This window comes from Leucoraja erinacea, chromosome 1 (genome assembly GCF_028641065.1).
Source record: "Leucoraja erinacea ecotype New England chromosome 1, Leri_hhj_1, whole genome shotgun sequence".
In the NCBI taxonomy this organism is placed as follows: domain Eukaryota; kingdom Metazoa; phylum Chordata; class Chondrichthyes; order Rajiformes; family Rajidae; genus Leucoraja; species Leucoraja erinaceus.
The window spans coordinates 109858354-109874835 of record NC_073377.1 but is presented as its reverse complement, the minus strand read 5'-3'; the positions used below and the strand labels follow the sequence as shown (position 1 = coordinate 109874835).

Below are 16482 nucleotides of genomic sequence, written 5' to 3'. Positions count from 1 at the left end.
GGCATTCTATGCCAGCAACAGTTTAGTTTAGTTTATTATATTATTGTCACGTGTACCGAGGTACGGTTAAAAGCTTTAACTGCGTGCAATCCAGTTAAAGAAGTCTATACAGGATTACAATCGAGCCGTCTACAGTGTACAGATACAGGATAAAAGGTATAACGTTTAGTGTAAGATAAAATCTGATTAAAATGTTCAAAGGTCTCCAATGGAGGTCGGGACCACACTCTAGTTGGTGATAGTATGGTAGACAAAAGTGCTGGAGAAATTCAGCGGGTGCAGCAGCATCTATGGAGCGAAGGAAATATGCAACTTTTCGCGCCAAAACCTTTCTTCAGGGTTCCTGATAACAGCTGGGAAGGAACTGTCCCTGCATCTATCTGGAGGTGTCTTTTAAACTTCTGCACCTCTTGCCTGATGGGAGAGGGGTGAAACTGGTCCTTGATTATGCTGCTGGCCTTGCCGAGGCAGCGAGAAGTGTAGATGGAAGGGAAGTTGGTTTGCGTGACATGTTAACAAGTGCAGATGCTGGCCATTAATTTCCGTCATGGTCATTCAGAAAGGGAAATAGTTCCAGCATTCTCAAGGACCAACATCACCCTGGCCATGTTCTTATTTCACCCTGAAAACTGCAACGTCCAGATTCAGGAACAGATTTTTCCCAACGACCATCAAGCTATAGAACACCAACTAAACTGAATTATGAATTGCCTGGGTTGCATTAGGGGCTTCAGGCTTTGCCATATTTTTGCACAATATGGGTATTTTTATATATTGAACTTCTTTAAGTTTGTTTGTTATATTATCTATTGAGTACTGTGTTTACAAACTTGTTGGGCCGCTGCAAGTAGGCATTTTATTGTTCAGTTTAGGTACATAAGCCAATAAAACACTCTTGGCTCTTAACTTTTGCTAAAGTGGAATAAATCACATTTGGTGGCATGGTGGTACAGCGGTAGAGTTGCTGCCTTACAGCACCAGAGACCTGGGTTCAATCCTGACTACGAATGCTGTCTATACAGAGTTTGTACATTCTCCCTGTGACCGCGTGGGTTTGCTCTTGGAGCCCCGGTTTCCTTCCACATTAAAAAAGACATGCAGGTAGGTTAATTTGCTTCTGTAAACTGCCCCTAGTGTGTAGGATACAAAATTGCGTTGTATCTCTAAACTAAACTAAACTTTTCAAAGTTATTTAACGTTGCTATTCATTAAAATACATGAACTGTACTGTACTTCCTCTTGAAAAAAATTTGTTTGCATTGCTATCTCATATCTCTGCCTAATATCGCAAACCATCTGAGATTCGATGTCAGTGGCCTTGATGAACTGCAGATTTCAAACTGGAACGCAAGCAGCATTATTGTTTTTCTTTTTCTCCAGTCTTGGCAGACTACATCAGTTAATTTTGGGTGGCTGTGAAGCCAGTGGGGAGAGGAATGAAAACAATACCATCTGATGATATTATTAATAATATCACCTGATGAAGGGTTTCAACCCAAAATGTCGTGTATTCCTTTTCTCCAGAGATGCTGCTTGACCCGCTGAGTTACTCCAGCATTTTGTGTCTGTTTTTGGTGTAAACCAACATCAGGAGTTCTTTCATACACAATGAAAATAACATATCTGATGAGACCCATTTTGTGCTCCCATTCCAAGTTAAAGGAATTCATCCCCTCCCAACAACCATGGCCAACTAAATCTCCCGGTTGCCAACCATTTCAACTCCCCTCCCCATTCCCACACTGACCTTTCCGTCCTGGGCCTCCTCCATTGTCAGAGTGAAGCAATGCACAAACTGGAGGAACAGCACCTCACATTTCGCTAGGATAGTTTACAACCCAATGGTATGAACACTGAATTCTCTAATTTTAAGTAACTCACACTCCCCTCCCCTTCCGCTCCCTTTTCACCACCTTAGTCGTTTAACCAATTCCAGAGTTCACCACATTGTACCCCATTTGAGATCACACCTTCCCCAGCCAATAATGGGCCTACCAGTGCCATTTGTTGCCAGTCGTGATTTGACCCGGTCTTTTCTTGCCTCCAGCTCTCTCTCTCTCTCTCTCTCTCTCTCACCCCCCCCCCCCCCCCCCCCCCCCCCCCCCCCCTCCCCTCAACCCCTACCTTCAGTTTGAAGAAGAGTCCTAACCCAAAACATTACCCATTTTTTCTCTCCAGAGATGCTGCCTAACCCAGCTAAGATACTCCGGCACCTTATTTCTATCCAATCAATCAGTGTTTACTTGTTATTTTCAATCAGGAGAGTGGTCCACTGTTTGTCTAGCTCTTTGCTATATGATGACTTAGATACTGCCAGGAAATTTACATCATCGGGGGAAAATAAAAAATCCAGTTGTTGAAGTTTGAAGGGCCTGTCCCACTTAGACAACTTTTTCGGCGAGTGCAGGAGACTCTGCGCTCGTCTCATAATCGCTACATGGTCGCTGGTGGTCTGTGGTGAGTCTCCTTCATGGTCAAGAGGAATTCCCGCATTCTGGAAACTAGTCGCGGCCTCAGTATGGTTGCAGCAAATTTTTCAACATTTTGAAAATTTTTCTGCAACCAAAAATTGGTCGCCATGGAGAAAATCGAAACTTTTGTAGTTGTAGGTGCAGTGGTAGTGGGGTCACCAATGATAGAATTGGGGGGGTGCGCAGGGGGACGGCGTTCCCCTAGTTTTCAATTTCCAGCTCGGGTTTAATGAGTAATGCAGGACGATTCGAGTCGTTTATCACTTTATTCAACTCAGACGATAACGATTTGTTAACTGCCACTGTTAGCACTTGTTAACAGCCAGTAGTTAACAGGTAGTAGGTATACAATGTGTCATCAATACATCGATCCACATTCCTCAGTAAATGTATTACTCAGACCATGTATTAATGACACCGCGAATACAATTCAAGAGCAACTTTCTTAAACTAACTATCAGGGCTACCGGACCCCGAGCACGGGCTCAGGTAAAGTCAAGTTATTTTATTATTCCACATTATTTTATTTGCCGCTCAGCCTCCGTGCCGCTCTGCCTTCGTGCCTCTCTCCCTCTGCGCCCCTCTCCCTCTGCGCCTCTCTCTCTGTGCCTCTCTCCCTCTCTCCCTCTGTGCCTCTCTCCCTCTGTGCCTCTCTCCCTCTGCGCCTCTCTCCATCTGCGCCCCTTCTCCTCTATGCCCCCCTCTATCCCTCTGTACCCTCCTCTACCCCTCTGTGCCCTCCTCTGCCCCTCTGTGCCCCCCTCTTCCTCTCCCTCTGTGCCTCTCTCCCTCTGTGCCTCTCTCCCTCTGCACCCCTCTACATCTGCGCCCCTTCTCCTCTATGCCCCCCTCTACCCCTCTGTGCCCCCTCTACTCCTCTGTGCCCCCCCTCTACCCCTCTGTGCCCCCCTCTACCCTCTCTGTCCCCCCTCTACCCCTCTGATGCCCCCCTCTGAAAATCACAACCTCCAATGCCCCTCTGTGCCCCCTCTCCCTCTGAACGCTGTGCCTTTCTGCCCCTCTCTCGCAAAATGCTAGCTCTCTCTGTTTTTAGCATTTGAGGGGTAACAAGAAATGCTACAAAGCGCAAGCTATCTGACTTTTTGACGCAGACGTAACTGACTGACAATCACTGCTTTTGTGTATCATGGAATTTTAGGGTAAGCCTTTAGAGAGAACAAGCTACTTTTTGCTTTGCTCATTTTCAAAATATAGAATTTTGAATTTAGCATTTGATTAATACAAGGAGACTACAAAGCTTGTAATATCTATGTTTTTTACGCACTGTAACTTTCTACATTTCTGCTTTTGGGTATGGCTCATGGAATTTTCTCCCACACTACTAGTTATATTCGTAACAACATATTTAAATATGTGAAATTTTCGATCTTTCCCAACCGCTTTATAAAATGCCTGAAGAAGGGACCTGACCCTAAACGTCGCCTCGCCAGACACAAAATGCTGCAGTAACTCAGCGGGTCAGGCAGCATCTCTGGAGATAAGGAACAGGTGATGATTTGGATCGAGACCCTTCTTCTGACCCTCCATAGATCCGGCCTGACCTACTGAGTTCTCCAGCACTTTAAGTTTTGCTCTTAAAATAAATCCGTGGTCCGCTGAAGAAACTACACGATAGACCACACTGGAAGTGCAAGTTTTGCTGTACACTTTATACTGTAGAACATATCATAATCCACCCTGAGTGAATTAATGTCTATTATGATTGACGAATCTACTACTATTAATGGGGAAACTGTTTTAGTCATCTGCTTGAGGGCAGCAGTTGGTGAATATTCACAAATAAATATAATTCTATTTTGACTTAGAACATATGAAATTTGGTGCAAATGCAAAACCTATATATGATGGGCTTCCAAGTTGCTTACAAAGAGGTGGTTTTTCAATACAGTACCTAAAAGAAAATGTGATATCACTTGTAACTGATGGTGCATCAGTAATGTTAGGATGAAATGCAGGGGTTGCAAAACTATTTTTTGATGATTTATCTAATGTAACTGTTTGGCACTGTGCCAGTCACAGGCTTGAATTCAGTGTAGGTGATGCTATAAGTGAAGGTGCAGGTATTTCAGATATTTTGTGATAAATTGTATTCCTTATATCATAGGTCTCCTAAGAATCAGGATGAGTTAACTGCATGTGCTGAGGCTCTTCACTGTCAACTGCTGAAAATTGGTTGTTTTTTCAGTGGGAGATGCGTTGCTTTGTCTTACCGAACTGTAAAGGCAATGTGACAATCTTATGAAGCTATTTGGGCGCATTTTGGAAAAAAACTGTGATGTTTCAAGATCCAGTGTAGAGAGAGCAAATCACGAGGGGCTGAAAAAAATATTAGAATCATCAGCTTTCGTAAATAAATTGGGCTTGCTGATGGACAGTTTGCTAGAGTTGTCTGAACTGTCACATGAACTGCAGAACTGAAATAGTACACTTAGTAAAGCACATGAGGAAATTAAACAACTATCAAGGTTCTTGAATGTCAAATAGAGAAGCCAGGACAATTTTATACTCAAGTGGAGAAAGCAACAAGCCAGATTATATTGAATGGAATAAATTTGAGAGCTGGTAATGTACCTACTATACATAGACAACAGTTTTTGAAGAGTTTGGTCAATAATATGAAATCCAGGCTGCTTGAATCTACAACAGCTTCCAATGATAAATGTAAAAAGTTAATTAACAAGTCGAAATATTTAGATATTAACAATATTCCAGAAGATTCACTTTTTACCTTTGGGGAAAATAGTGTAGAAGAAATGGCAGAACAATTTGGCTTTAATGGTCAGCTTGGTGTCAGAGAATTCAAGGAATCTAAAGGGGAGATCATTTCTGCAGATTTTCAGCAGCTGCTCACAGCTGTAAATACAATTCCGGTATCAACAGCAGAATGTGAAAGAAGCTTCAGTGGCATCAATTTCTGCATGTACCACACCATGCAAGACTTCAAACTGATCATCTCTCAACTCTTCTATTTATTAACTTGGTGGGACCTCCTCTGTCAAAATTCAACCCTGAAGAATATGTGAGGACATGGCTTCTTAGTGGCAGAAGGCGTGCTGAAGAAACACCATGCAGAAAGAAAGAGGAGGTGACAGAAGAAAATGGAGATTACATACCATTATGGAACATTTTGTAATGTAAACAGAGAGAGAGGGGGAGAGAGAGAGAGAGAGAGAGAGAGAACTTTATTTTTTGTTGACAGTTTTTCTGTGTTTTATTTGTAGTTTGCTTGAATAAATAGTTATTTGTGCTAAAAAAAAAAGAGAGAGAGAGAGAGAGAGGGGCAAGAAAGCAGCTATGACATATTATACACAATAAACTATATTATGAATACACAATAAACAAGTTATGCATTCTTGTACTCTTACATGGGATTAACCGAACATAAACCCTCCCCCCTCCCCCCTCCTTCCTTCCCAACCTCAACCTCATGGACCTTAGAGCACCCCTAGTTCCTAAAACCCATTTACATCCCTGGGAGTCGCCATGTCGTTGTCGGTAGTCAAGGTAGCCGTAGGTAGTTTTAGTTAATCTCCTTTGCTGACCGGTCATTTTCATTGGCTCATTGGGGGAAAAAAACGTAAGCAAGAGTTTTCAGAACCAAGGAAAACCAGCTGGTAATGTTAAATGCCCGCTAAGCTTCATAGCTGTGTATCTCTGGCTTATTAAAAGTTGTCCGGCTTCTTAAAAGTGTCTCTCCTCCTCCTCCCCCCCCCCCCCCCCTTCTTCCCCTCCCCAATCTTTTAAAGGACTTACCGTACACTGTGCTACTGTCTTAACCTTCCTGTTCATCGTGTGCGTGCGCGTGCGCGTGTGCGTGTGTGGGTGTTCCACTCTTGATACTCGCCATTCCACTTCCCGGTTTTTCAGCGAGTGCTGCGAGCATGACACTCGACGGCAGTCCGCTGAAAAATCGCCTAAGTGGGACAGGCCCTTGACTTTCCTCTGCCATAAATCAACTTTACAAAGCATAGTCAGAGGAGAATAAAATAGGCACGGTTCCAAATAGACATCTAGATGGTGGCTGCACTCTGGAGGATTCAGAGTACCAAGCTTTGCTCCCGTTATTAATCAGATTCACACAAAGAACGACGGCACAGGAAGAGGTCATCTGTCCAAGCCGACTGTGGTGGCACCACTCTCCATAGGAGTCACCTCACATTTCATTCACACCATCTGAGGCTTTCAGCATGTCTTTGTAGTTTAGTTTGGTTAGTCAGAGGGTGATGAATTTGTGGAATTCATCACCACCGAAGGCTGTGTAGGCCAAGTCAATGGACATTTTTAAGGCGAAGATTGGCACATTTTTCATTAGTACGTGTGTCAGTGGTTATGGGGAGAAGGCAGGCGAATAGGGTTGTGAGGGAAAGGTAGATCAGCCATGAACTTATTGTCACTTGTACCAAGGTACAGGGAAAAGCTTTTGTGCGTGCTAACCAGTCAGAGGAAAGATTTTGTATGATAACAATCGAGACATCCACAGCTTACAGCTGCTGTTAGAGCAGAAGTTTAAAAGAGTGAAGCGATTGTAATGCGTGATTGCAGATCCACTTCTGGGACCAGCACGCAGGGAGTCGCCTGGCTTGGGCGCCATCTTGAGATCGACTGCCTCTTCTCGCGCACAGCTATCTAGTATCTTTATATAATCTTTTATAATCTTATTTATATAGCACATTTTTAGTCAACTTGCATTGACCCCAAAGTGCTTCACATAATTACATTACATTTTACACACAGGCAAAGGTGGGTGAAGTGTTTTGCCCCAAGGACACAACGACAGTATGCACTCCAAGCAGGATTCGAACCGGCTACCTTCCGGTCGCCAGCCGAACACTTAGCCCATTGCGCCATCTGTCGTCCTTGCCATCTTGCCAAAGACATCTACGTTGTCTACCCTTGGAAACAACTTGCAGTGCCTTTTTAATGCTTTGTTCATTCATCTCCAGGGAAGGGGCAGGGTATCTCACAGAGACACAAGGATCTGCAGATGCCGGTTTACAAAAAAAGACACAAAGTGCTGGAGTAACTCAACAGGTCAAAGCATCTTTGGAGAATATGGATCGGTGACGTTTCGTGTGACTGTTGTTTAAACCCAATCTCGTCCTCACTGGCTTCAAAATACTGTGGACCTGTTCCCTGGAGCTTTTCAAACAATCCTTCAATCAATCAATCGAATGTCATCAACTTGAAACATTGCCTCTGCCTCTCCCTACACAGATGCTGCCTAACCTGATTAGTGCACCCAGCACTATTGGTATTCATTTTGGGTTCCAGTATCTGTAATTGTTCTCTTTTAATATCAGATTTATATTCATACGTTCATATGTCATAGGGGCAGAATAAGGCCATTTGGCCCATCGAGTCTACTCCACCATTCAATCATGGCTGATCTATCTTTCCCTCTTGGTCCCATTCTCCTGCCTTTTTCCCCATAATCTTTGACGCCAAATCAAGAATCTATCTTCTTGAAAAATTCAAAAGTCGTGGTTCCTCTGATTTCAGTACAGATTGTTATGCAGAGAAACGGATTGAAAGAAGGCCTTTAACTGTTAAAGGGTCTGTCCCACCAGCATGCGATTGCATGCGTCTAGCGCGACCAAACGTGGTGGCTTGAGGCATACGGCCTCGCGGGGCCGGTCCCACTTCCAACCGCGGAGCCGTCTGGAGTTGTGCGGCGCTGGTCCTGACATCATACTCACCAATCAGCTGGGCAGGAGGCGGGCCAACTGAATTTGGACGTCGCACAGCTTCGGGCGGTTACGTCATCATGCAACGGCACGCGCTAGGCGTACGCCATCAAGACGCTGTGTACGGCGTCGTGACGGTGCACAATCGTCTGTGACAATGAATTCCAAAGATTCACCCTCTGGCTAAAGAAATTCCTCCTCATCCCCTTTATAAAGGAACGTGCTTTTATTCTGAGGTTGTGCCTGCCCTCTGGTCCTAGATACTCCTACTAGTGAAAACAACCTCCACATCTGCTCTATCCAGGCCTTTCACCATTCGGTAAGTCTCAATTGTCCCTCAATTTTCGTCACGTACGTCTTTGGGATGCAGGAGGAATCCAAAGCACCCATAGAAAACCCACTCGGTCACATGGTGAACACGCAAACTCCACACAGACAGCATCCCATGAATGGAAGCGTGTAAGAAGGTCCCCTACCTGTGTTGCCGGAGCAGGCATTCTCTCGGTTAATGAAGCAAACGATGCACTTTTGTGTTTCTTATATTTATTCTTTGTCTGCTTAATCTGTGAAAATAAGTGGGAAATATAGAGACAATTTTAACCACTCTGTATGCATTGCAAAATTCAGTCATCCATCCATCTTATCCTGCTGTGAATTACAGCACATTGCTGAAGTTAGAACACAAGAAGGTCCAACCCTCACTGTCCTCCACTCCAACAATAACAAACCCAACTCATTAGGCCTCTCCTCATTACTTAAGCACTCTACGAGGGAGTGCAGTGTAGGTTCACCAGGTTAATTCCAAGGATGGCAAGACTGACATATGATGAAAGAATGGGTCGACTGGGCTTGTATTCCCTGAAAGTGAGAAGGGTGAGAGGGGATCTTATAGAAACATAAAATTCTTAAAGGATTGGACAGGCTAGATGCAGGAAAAATGTTCCCGATGTTGGGGGAGTCTAGAACCAGTTTACGAATAAGGGGTAGGCCATTTAGGACTGAGATGAGGAAAACCTTCTGTGGAATCTGTGGAATTTTCTGCTACAGAAGGCAGTGGAGGCCAATTCACTGGATGTTTTCAAGAGAGAGAAAAATTTAGCTCTTCGGGCTAAAGTAATCAAGGGATACGGGGAAAAAGCAGGAATGGTGTACTGATTTTAGATGATCAGATATGATCATATTGAATGGCGGTGCTGGCTCGAGAGGTGGAATGGCCTACTCCTGCACCAATTTTTCTATGTTCTTTGTTCTATGTTCTATCCCAGGCAACATCCCAGTTCATCTTGATAGCACATACTACCAGATTCAAAAATAGCTCCTTCCGCACCTTGTCTGTGTTCATCTCTGGCCTTTGCCTTTCAAAACCCTCCCTCGTCTGTCTTCACCAATGACCTTGCCCCATCTACGCTAGTCCCACATGCCTGCGTCGGGCGCATATCCCTCGAAAACTTTCCTATCCATGTACCTGTCCAAATATCTTAAATGTTGTTCGGGACTCGTGTAGATGGGGCATGTTGGTCGGCGTGGACAAATTGGGCTGAAAAGCATGTTTCCATGCTGTATGTCTCTATGACTCAATGAAGTTGGGTTTTGTGAAATCAACCTAGCTGGGGGACAGAGATTATGTAGATAAGTACAATGCACTGTACTTACAGATGTAGACAGATCACATTTCGACCATGCCATAATGGACTGGTATAATCAACGCAGTTTCCATCCAGTTACATTTATCAATATTATGATGGCCAATAACTTTTCCCGCTGTGCAGCATTAAGACACTCAGGAATGAATTATAATCATTTCCATAAAAAGTGCATTAGCGGAGAGTGTCCTGGTTTTATGTCGGCTCCAGTCCATACTGTTACACCACATCCTCCAGAGTGTTGGAGGGCATGCAGCCCCATTACCTCTCAGTAGTACTCTTTGCTCATTGATCACCTTTCCCACAGGACCGCTATAGATCAACCACCAGCCAATTGTGGACATTAATTGTCTGTTAAAATATTGTCTCACATCTGTCCCGCCATTGATTCCTCCACAAATCAGTGTTGTCACTGAATCACTCATCCCCCTTTCTACTGTTAAATAAACTTCACTTTCTGTCAACAAAGGAGCATAGACTTGGGACATCCTGCGCAAGGGAAGGAGGGGAGTTGAGTATCAAAAAGTCCTCCAAATAATTTATCCGGGGCCCAGAACTCAGAATCAAAAAAAAGTGTTGAAGACAGGAATCTTGACCTCATTTGAAATGTATCTGGATGTTCATGTTATTCGCATAACTTATCGGGTCAGGGAACTGGGAGATGGGGATTAGTCTCAATAATTTTCTTTGTGAACAAATGCATAGAACGGCCTCAATGACATATCGACAAAGGTTTAGAGGGACAGGGGCCAAACATGGGCAGGTGGGACCAGTGTAGATGGGGCATCTTGGTCAGCATGAGCAAGTTGGGCCGAATGGCCTGTTTCCGTTCTGTATATGATTCTGATTCTATTCCTCAAAAAGGCAGCTGATGTTATCAAAGACCCACTGGCCATGCTCTCATCTTCCTGCTACCATCGGGAAGCGGGTACAGGACCCTGAGAACCGTGACCCGGCTCCAGCTTCAGGATCAGTCTCTTCCCATCAATCGTCTGGCTCTTGAACACTGCACTAACTACAACATTACCTCAGCAACTATGATCTGCTAAGCACTTTGTTTTAGTTGCATCACAGATGATTGTGCTCTGGTTACCTCAGGTATGCTCTAATTACTGATTATTAATTTATTGTATTATTGATTATTGTATATTTATTTGTGCATTATTGCATTATTTGGCATAAAGCTGCTGCAAGTAAGAATTATTTTGTTCGGTTGCCAGCACTTATGACAATGAAATGCTCCTGATATTTGATTTGTAAAGGAAGATAAAAATATAACCAAAAGGACACAAAGTGCTGGAGTAATTCTGGGTACACAAAATTGCTGGAGAAACTCAGCGGGGTGCAGCAGCATCTATGGAGCGAAGGAAATAGGCGACATTTCGGGCCGAAACCCTTCTTCAAACCCGCTGAGTTTCTCCAGCAATTTTGTGTACCTTCGATCTTCCAGCATCTGCAGTTCCTTCTTGAACACGGATTAATTCTGGGGTTCAGGCAGCATCTCTGGAGTACATGGATGGGTGATGTTTCGGATCGGGATGCTTCGTCAGACCCTGAGGCCTACAGATCCTTCCTCAGGGAGTTCCAGGACTTGGACCCAGCGATTTAGTTTTAGGTTTATTCTGGTCATGTGTACATAGAAACATAGAAATTAGGTGCAGGAGTAGGCCATTCGGCCCTTCGAGCCTGCACCGCCATTCAATATGATCATGGCTGATCATCCAACTCAGTATCCCGTACCTGCCTTCTCTCCATACCCTCTGATCCCCTTAGCCACAAGGGCCACATCTAACTCCCTCTTAAATATAGCCAATGAACTGGCCTCAACTACCCTCTGTGGCAGAGAGTTCCAGAGATTCACCACTCTCTGTGTGAAAAAACGTTCTTCTCATCTCGGTTTTAAAGGATTTCCCCTTTATCCTTAAGCTGGGACCCCTTGTCCTGGACTGGACTTCCCTAACATCGGGAACAATCTTCCTGCATCTAGCCTGTCCAACCCCTTAAGAATTTTGTAAGTTTCTATAAGATCCCCTCTCAATCTTCTAAATTCTAGAGAGTATAAACCAAGTCTATCCAGTCTTTCTTCATAAGACAGTCCTGACATCCCAGGAATCAGTCTGGTGAACCGTCTCTGCACTCCCTCTATGGCAATAATGTCCTTCCTCAGATTTGGAGACCAAACTGTACGCAATACTCCAGGTGTGGTCTCACCAAGACCCTGTACAACTGCAGTAGAACCTCTCTGCTCCTATACTCAAATCCTTTTGCAATGAAAGCTAACATACCATTCGCTTTCTTTACTGCCTGCTGCACCTGCATGCCTACCTTCAATGACTGGTGTACCATGACACCCAGGTCTCGCTGCATCTCCCCCTTTCCCAATCGGCCACCATTTAGATAATGAAAAGCTTTGCTTGCATGCTATCCAAACAGATCATATAATACAATACGTAAATAAAATTAAGTCAAAAGGTTCTGGAAGGTTAGTCTGATATGTTAACCAATGTGCTCCCCACCTGCTGTTATAGCTGAAGAAGGGTCCCAGCCCGAAACATCACCTATCCATGTCCTAAAGAGATGCTGCCCGGCCCCGCTGAGTAACGACAGTGCCTTGAAGCTCTCAAAACCAATTTCACCCAGAGCTTATACAACTTACTTCGGACTTTAGAGATACAGTGTAGAAACAGGTCCTTCGGTCCTTCGGTCCACACTGACCAGCGATCACCCCGTACACTAACCTACACCCGACACACACTCGGGACATTTTTATCAATTCCAATTAACCTATAAATCTGTACGTCTTTGGAGTGTGGGAGGAAACTGGAGCACCCAGAGAAAACGGTCACAGGGAGAACGTACAAAAGGGGTGAGTGAGTAAGGGTGGGGTGTCAGGGGTTATGGGGAGAAGGCAGTATAATAGGGCTGAGAGGGAAAGATAGATCAGCCATGGTTGAATAGAGGAGCAGACGTGATGGGCCGAATGGTGTAATTCTGCTCTTGGAACTCATGGAGCTCCATACACACAGCGGTAGAGTTGCTGCCTTACAGTGCAGAGGGGTCGACTTAATCAGGATTGAACCAGGGCCTCTGCACTGTAAGGCAGCAACTCTACCGCTGCGCCACTATGCCGCCCCAAAGTTGACAAATAAATATGATTGTTATGATTAGTCTGGGCTGGATTAGATCCAGACCGTTGATGTGTAAAAAACACTGCAAGGGTCTAATGCCGGACTGGGGACACATCAGTCAGTGAGGTGATCACTGTATCCCAGCTGATTCACACTTCCGGGATAATTTGAACGCTGGAGGAGGGCAACGTGACAGCTGTTGCAGACGGTGCACAGATTGTTACTATGAGCATGCTGCTGTGAGAGAAGGAAGTCGTTTGTATTGCCGTCTGTTGCAATCATTCCAATGTCAAAATTGGCTCGATGCTTGACGGGAGTCCAAGAAATGCGGGACATGAGCAGACTAGAACCCAGTGGCATGAAGACAGAACGCAATGAGTGGGTGGAGAGTGTTAACAAAACCAGTCGGTAGCAAGATCGTGGATGAATGAATCATGGACTGAACAAACAAAGCCCAAAGGGTACTGGACAACATGGAAGGTCAAAGAATCATTGAGTCATATAGCACGGAAACAAATCCCAACTCGCCCATGCCAACCAATATGCCCCATCTAAGCTAGTCCAATTTACCTGGGTTTGGCCCATATCCCGCTAAACCTTTCCTATCCATGTACCTGTCCATGTGGCTCACAAAGAGCGAAACACAAAGTGCTGGAGTAACTCAGAGGGTCAGGCGGCATCTCTGGAGGACATGAATAGTCAACGTTTCAAATCAGGAACCTTCTTCAGACTGATAAGGGGGGGCGGGGCAGAAGATGGAAAAGAGAGGTGTGGAGAGGGGGCAGGACAAGCCTGCCGAGTGTTGGGTGAAAGGTTCTTTTGTGTGAGGGTTTGTTCGTAGCATGTTGATGATTGCATTATATTGAGCCTTACCAATGTTATGGGAAACACCTCAGCAATGACCACAAGGAGGACAATGGTGTCCCATTTGGGTCGCCCCATTACAGAAGGATGTGGGGGCTTGGGAAATGGGGCAGAAGGTGTTTACCAGAATGATCAACACAAAATGCTGGAGTAACTCAATAGGACAGGCGGCGTTTCTAGAGAAGAAATGGGTGACGTTTTGGGTCGAGAGCCTTCACCAGAATGAAGCATGGGTTAGAGGGTGTTAGGTTAGTTTAGGGTGTTAGTTTAATTTAGTTTAGCCTAGTTTAGTTTAGTTTAGAGATACAGCGTTGAAACAGGCCCTTCAGCCCACTGAGTGTGTGTTGATCGGCAAACATTGGTACACTTTCACTATCCTACACACGAGGGACAATATACAATTTTTATCAAAGCCAATTAACCTACAAACATGTATGTCTTTGGAATATGGTAGGGAACCGGGGAAATGGGGAGAACATACAAACTCATGGGGAGAACATACAAACACAGACAGCAAGATTGAATCTGGGTTGGTGATGCTGTAAGGCAGAGACTCTACTGCTACGCCACAGTGCCACCCTAATTAATTATTGGAAAGATAGGTAGTAGGTAGTAATGGTAGCTAAGAGTGAGAGAGAGACAGACAGACAGACAGACAGACAGACAGACAGACAGACAGACAGACAGACAGACAGACAGACAGGCACAGAGACAGAGACAGACAGACAGAGGCAGAGACACAGACACAGACACAGACACAGAGAGAGACAGACTGATCCCCCTGACTAAATAAAAATACAGAAACATTGGAAGCAGTCCAAAGGAAATTCAAGAGTCAAGAGTATTCATTTGTCATATGTACCAGATATGACGCAGAACTGTGACATTCTTACTTGCTGCAGGTTTACAGTCAATTTAGATGCAATAAAAAAAACATTAATATACAATAAATTATTAGTTATTCTAATCTAGATCTATTGCAATCTAGTTTTGCAAAAAATACGAAGTACATAGAGCACCCTAGTAGTGCAAAATCTGGAGTGGATCAATGCTGAGTTTGGGGCATGGAATTATACCCAGACTAATTCCAGGGATCAAAGGGTTATCCCATCAAGAGAAGCTACACAGATTGTGTCTGTATTCCCTGGAGTTTACAGTGTGGCCGTGTTTAAACATATAAGATCATAAGGAAGCTCGAAAGGGTGGAGGTTGAGATGTTTTCACAAGTGCAAGAGTCACCAACAAGGGGGCATGGATACAAAATAAGGGGCCGGTCCTTTAAAGCTGAAATGCAATGAAAGTTCTTCTCTCAGAGGATGGCTGATGCCAGATCTCCCAGGGTAGGGGAATCAAAAGCCAGAGGACAAAGTTTAAGGTGCAAGGGGAAAGATTTAATAGGAACCTGAGGAGTAACTTTTTCTCTCAGAGTTTGGTCTGTACATGGAACAAGCTGCCAGAGGTGGTAGTTGTGGCAGGTACAATAACATTATTTAAAGGACACTTGGATGGGTACATGGGTAGAATAGGTTTAGAGGGATATGGGCCTAAAACTGGCAGGTTAGACTAGTAGATGGAGCATGTTGGTCGGCGTGGACGTTGGGCAAGTTTCCATCCTGTATGACTCCATGACTCTTTCTACCAAAGTATATTTCAGCTTGAAGAAGACCCCCGACTCGTTAATCCAGCTTATTGTGTCTTTTGCTATATTTCACTCACAATGTTAAACCCTTGAACACTACCTTATAATCAGCTGGACCTGGCATCGTTTGCTTTGTTTCGACAGCTTGCAAGCGAGGAACGGTGGATCCAAACCCTCCTCTTGTTGAACTCTCATATAAGGTTTTCATCTGGCTCTCTCGGGCAACAGTGTGGTTTGTGACGTTGTATGTTCCTGGACCTGTTGAAATGAGAAACTCTCTCCAGTCTTGGCCAACAAATTACGACTGAACAGTGAGCATCTCTTTCACCCACAACATCTTCCACCCACAATATCATCCAAGTATCAGACCGACACAAAGTGCTGGAATAACTCAGCGGGTCAGACTGTATATCCGGAGAAAAGGATGGGTGATGTTTCGGGACGGGACTCTTCTTCAGACCTCCTCTGCACCTTGTCCAAAAACCTCCACCTCTTTCCTGTGATGGGGTGACCAGAACGACACGCACTACTCCAAATAAAGTAGATGGGACAAGTAAACACTTGATTCTATAGGCCAACTTTTCTCCGGAGAACAGTGCAAAAGGTAAATCATGCTCCCTCAGGAGGATGCTGGATGAATATAGAGGACTGCCTCTGGAACTGATGCGCCTCAATGTTGAGAACCATATTCCGCACTCTGTATCTTCCCCTTTGCTCTACCCTTTGTACTACAGGTTGACCTGACTGTATTGATGTACAGTGTGACCTGATCTGACTGGATAGCAGGCAAAACCAAGCATTTCACTGTACCTAATAACATTAAAACGTACAGCTAACATCCTCCATGTTTATCCAGCATCTTCCTGCGTATGTCCACAAACACTGCATGTCTCAAACATTCTCTGTGGGAGAAGATCTATCATTTGCACTGCTCCCTGGAGAAAAGGAGGACTGTGGAATCTAGAGTGTTGAATTGTACCATGTACTTTATTTGGGGTACTGCCTGCAGTACTGGTCGCCCCATTTACAGGA

The 16482-nt window shown here is 44.5% G+C and overlaps 1 protein-coding gene across 2 annotated transcripts in view; it reads right to left on the bottom strand.

Annotated features, from left to right (window-relative positions):
• stpg2 (sperm-tail PG-rich repeat containing 2) overlaps nt 1-16482 on the bottom strand; it is a 346945-nt gene that overhangs the window by 227575 nt on the left and 102888 nt on the right. For both annotated transcript variants that reach the window (XM_055641243.1, XM_055641250.1), the window contains exons 9-10: nt 15551-15708; nt 8653-8739 (exon numbers count right to left, since the gene is read on the bottom strand). In XM_055641243.1, coding sequence (XP_055497218.1) covers nt 8653-8739; nt 15551-15708 — 245 coding nt within the window. The remainder of the gene's footprint in view (nt 1-8652; nt 8740-15550; nt 15709-16482) is intronic.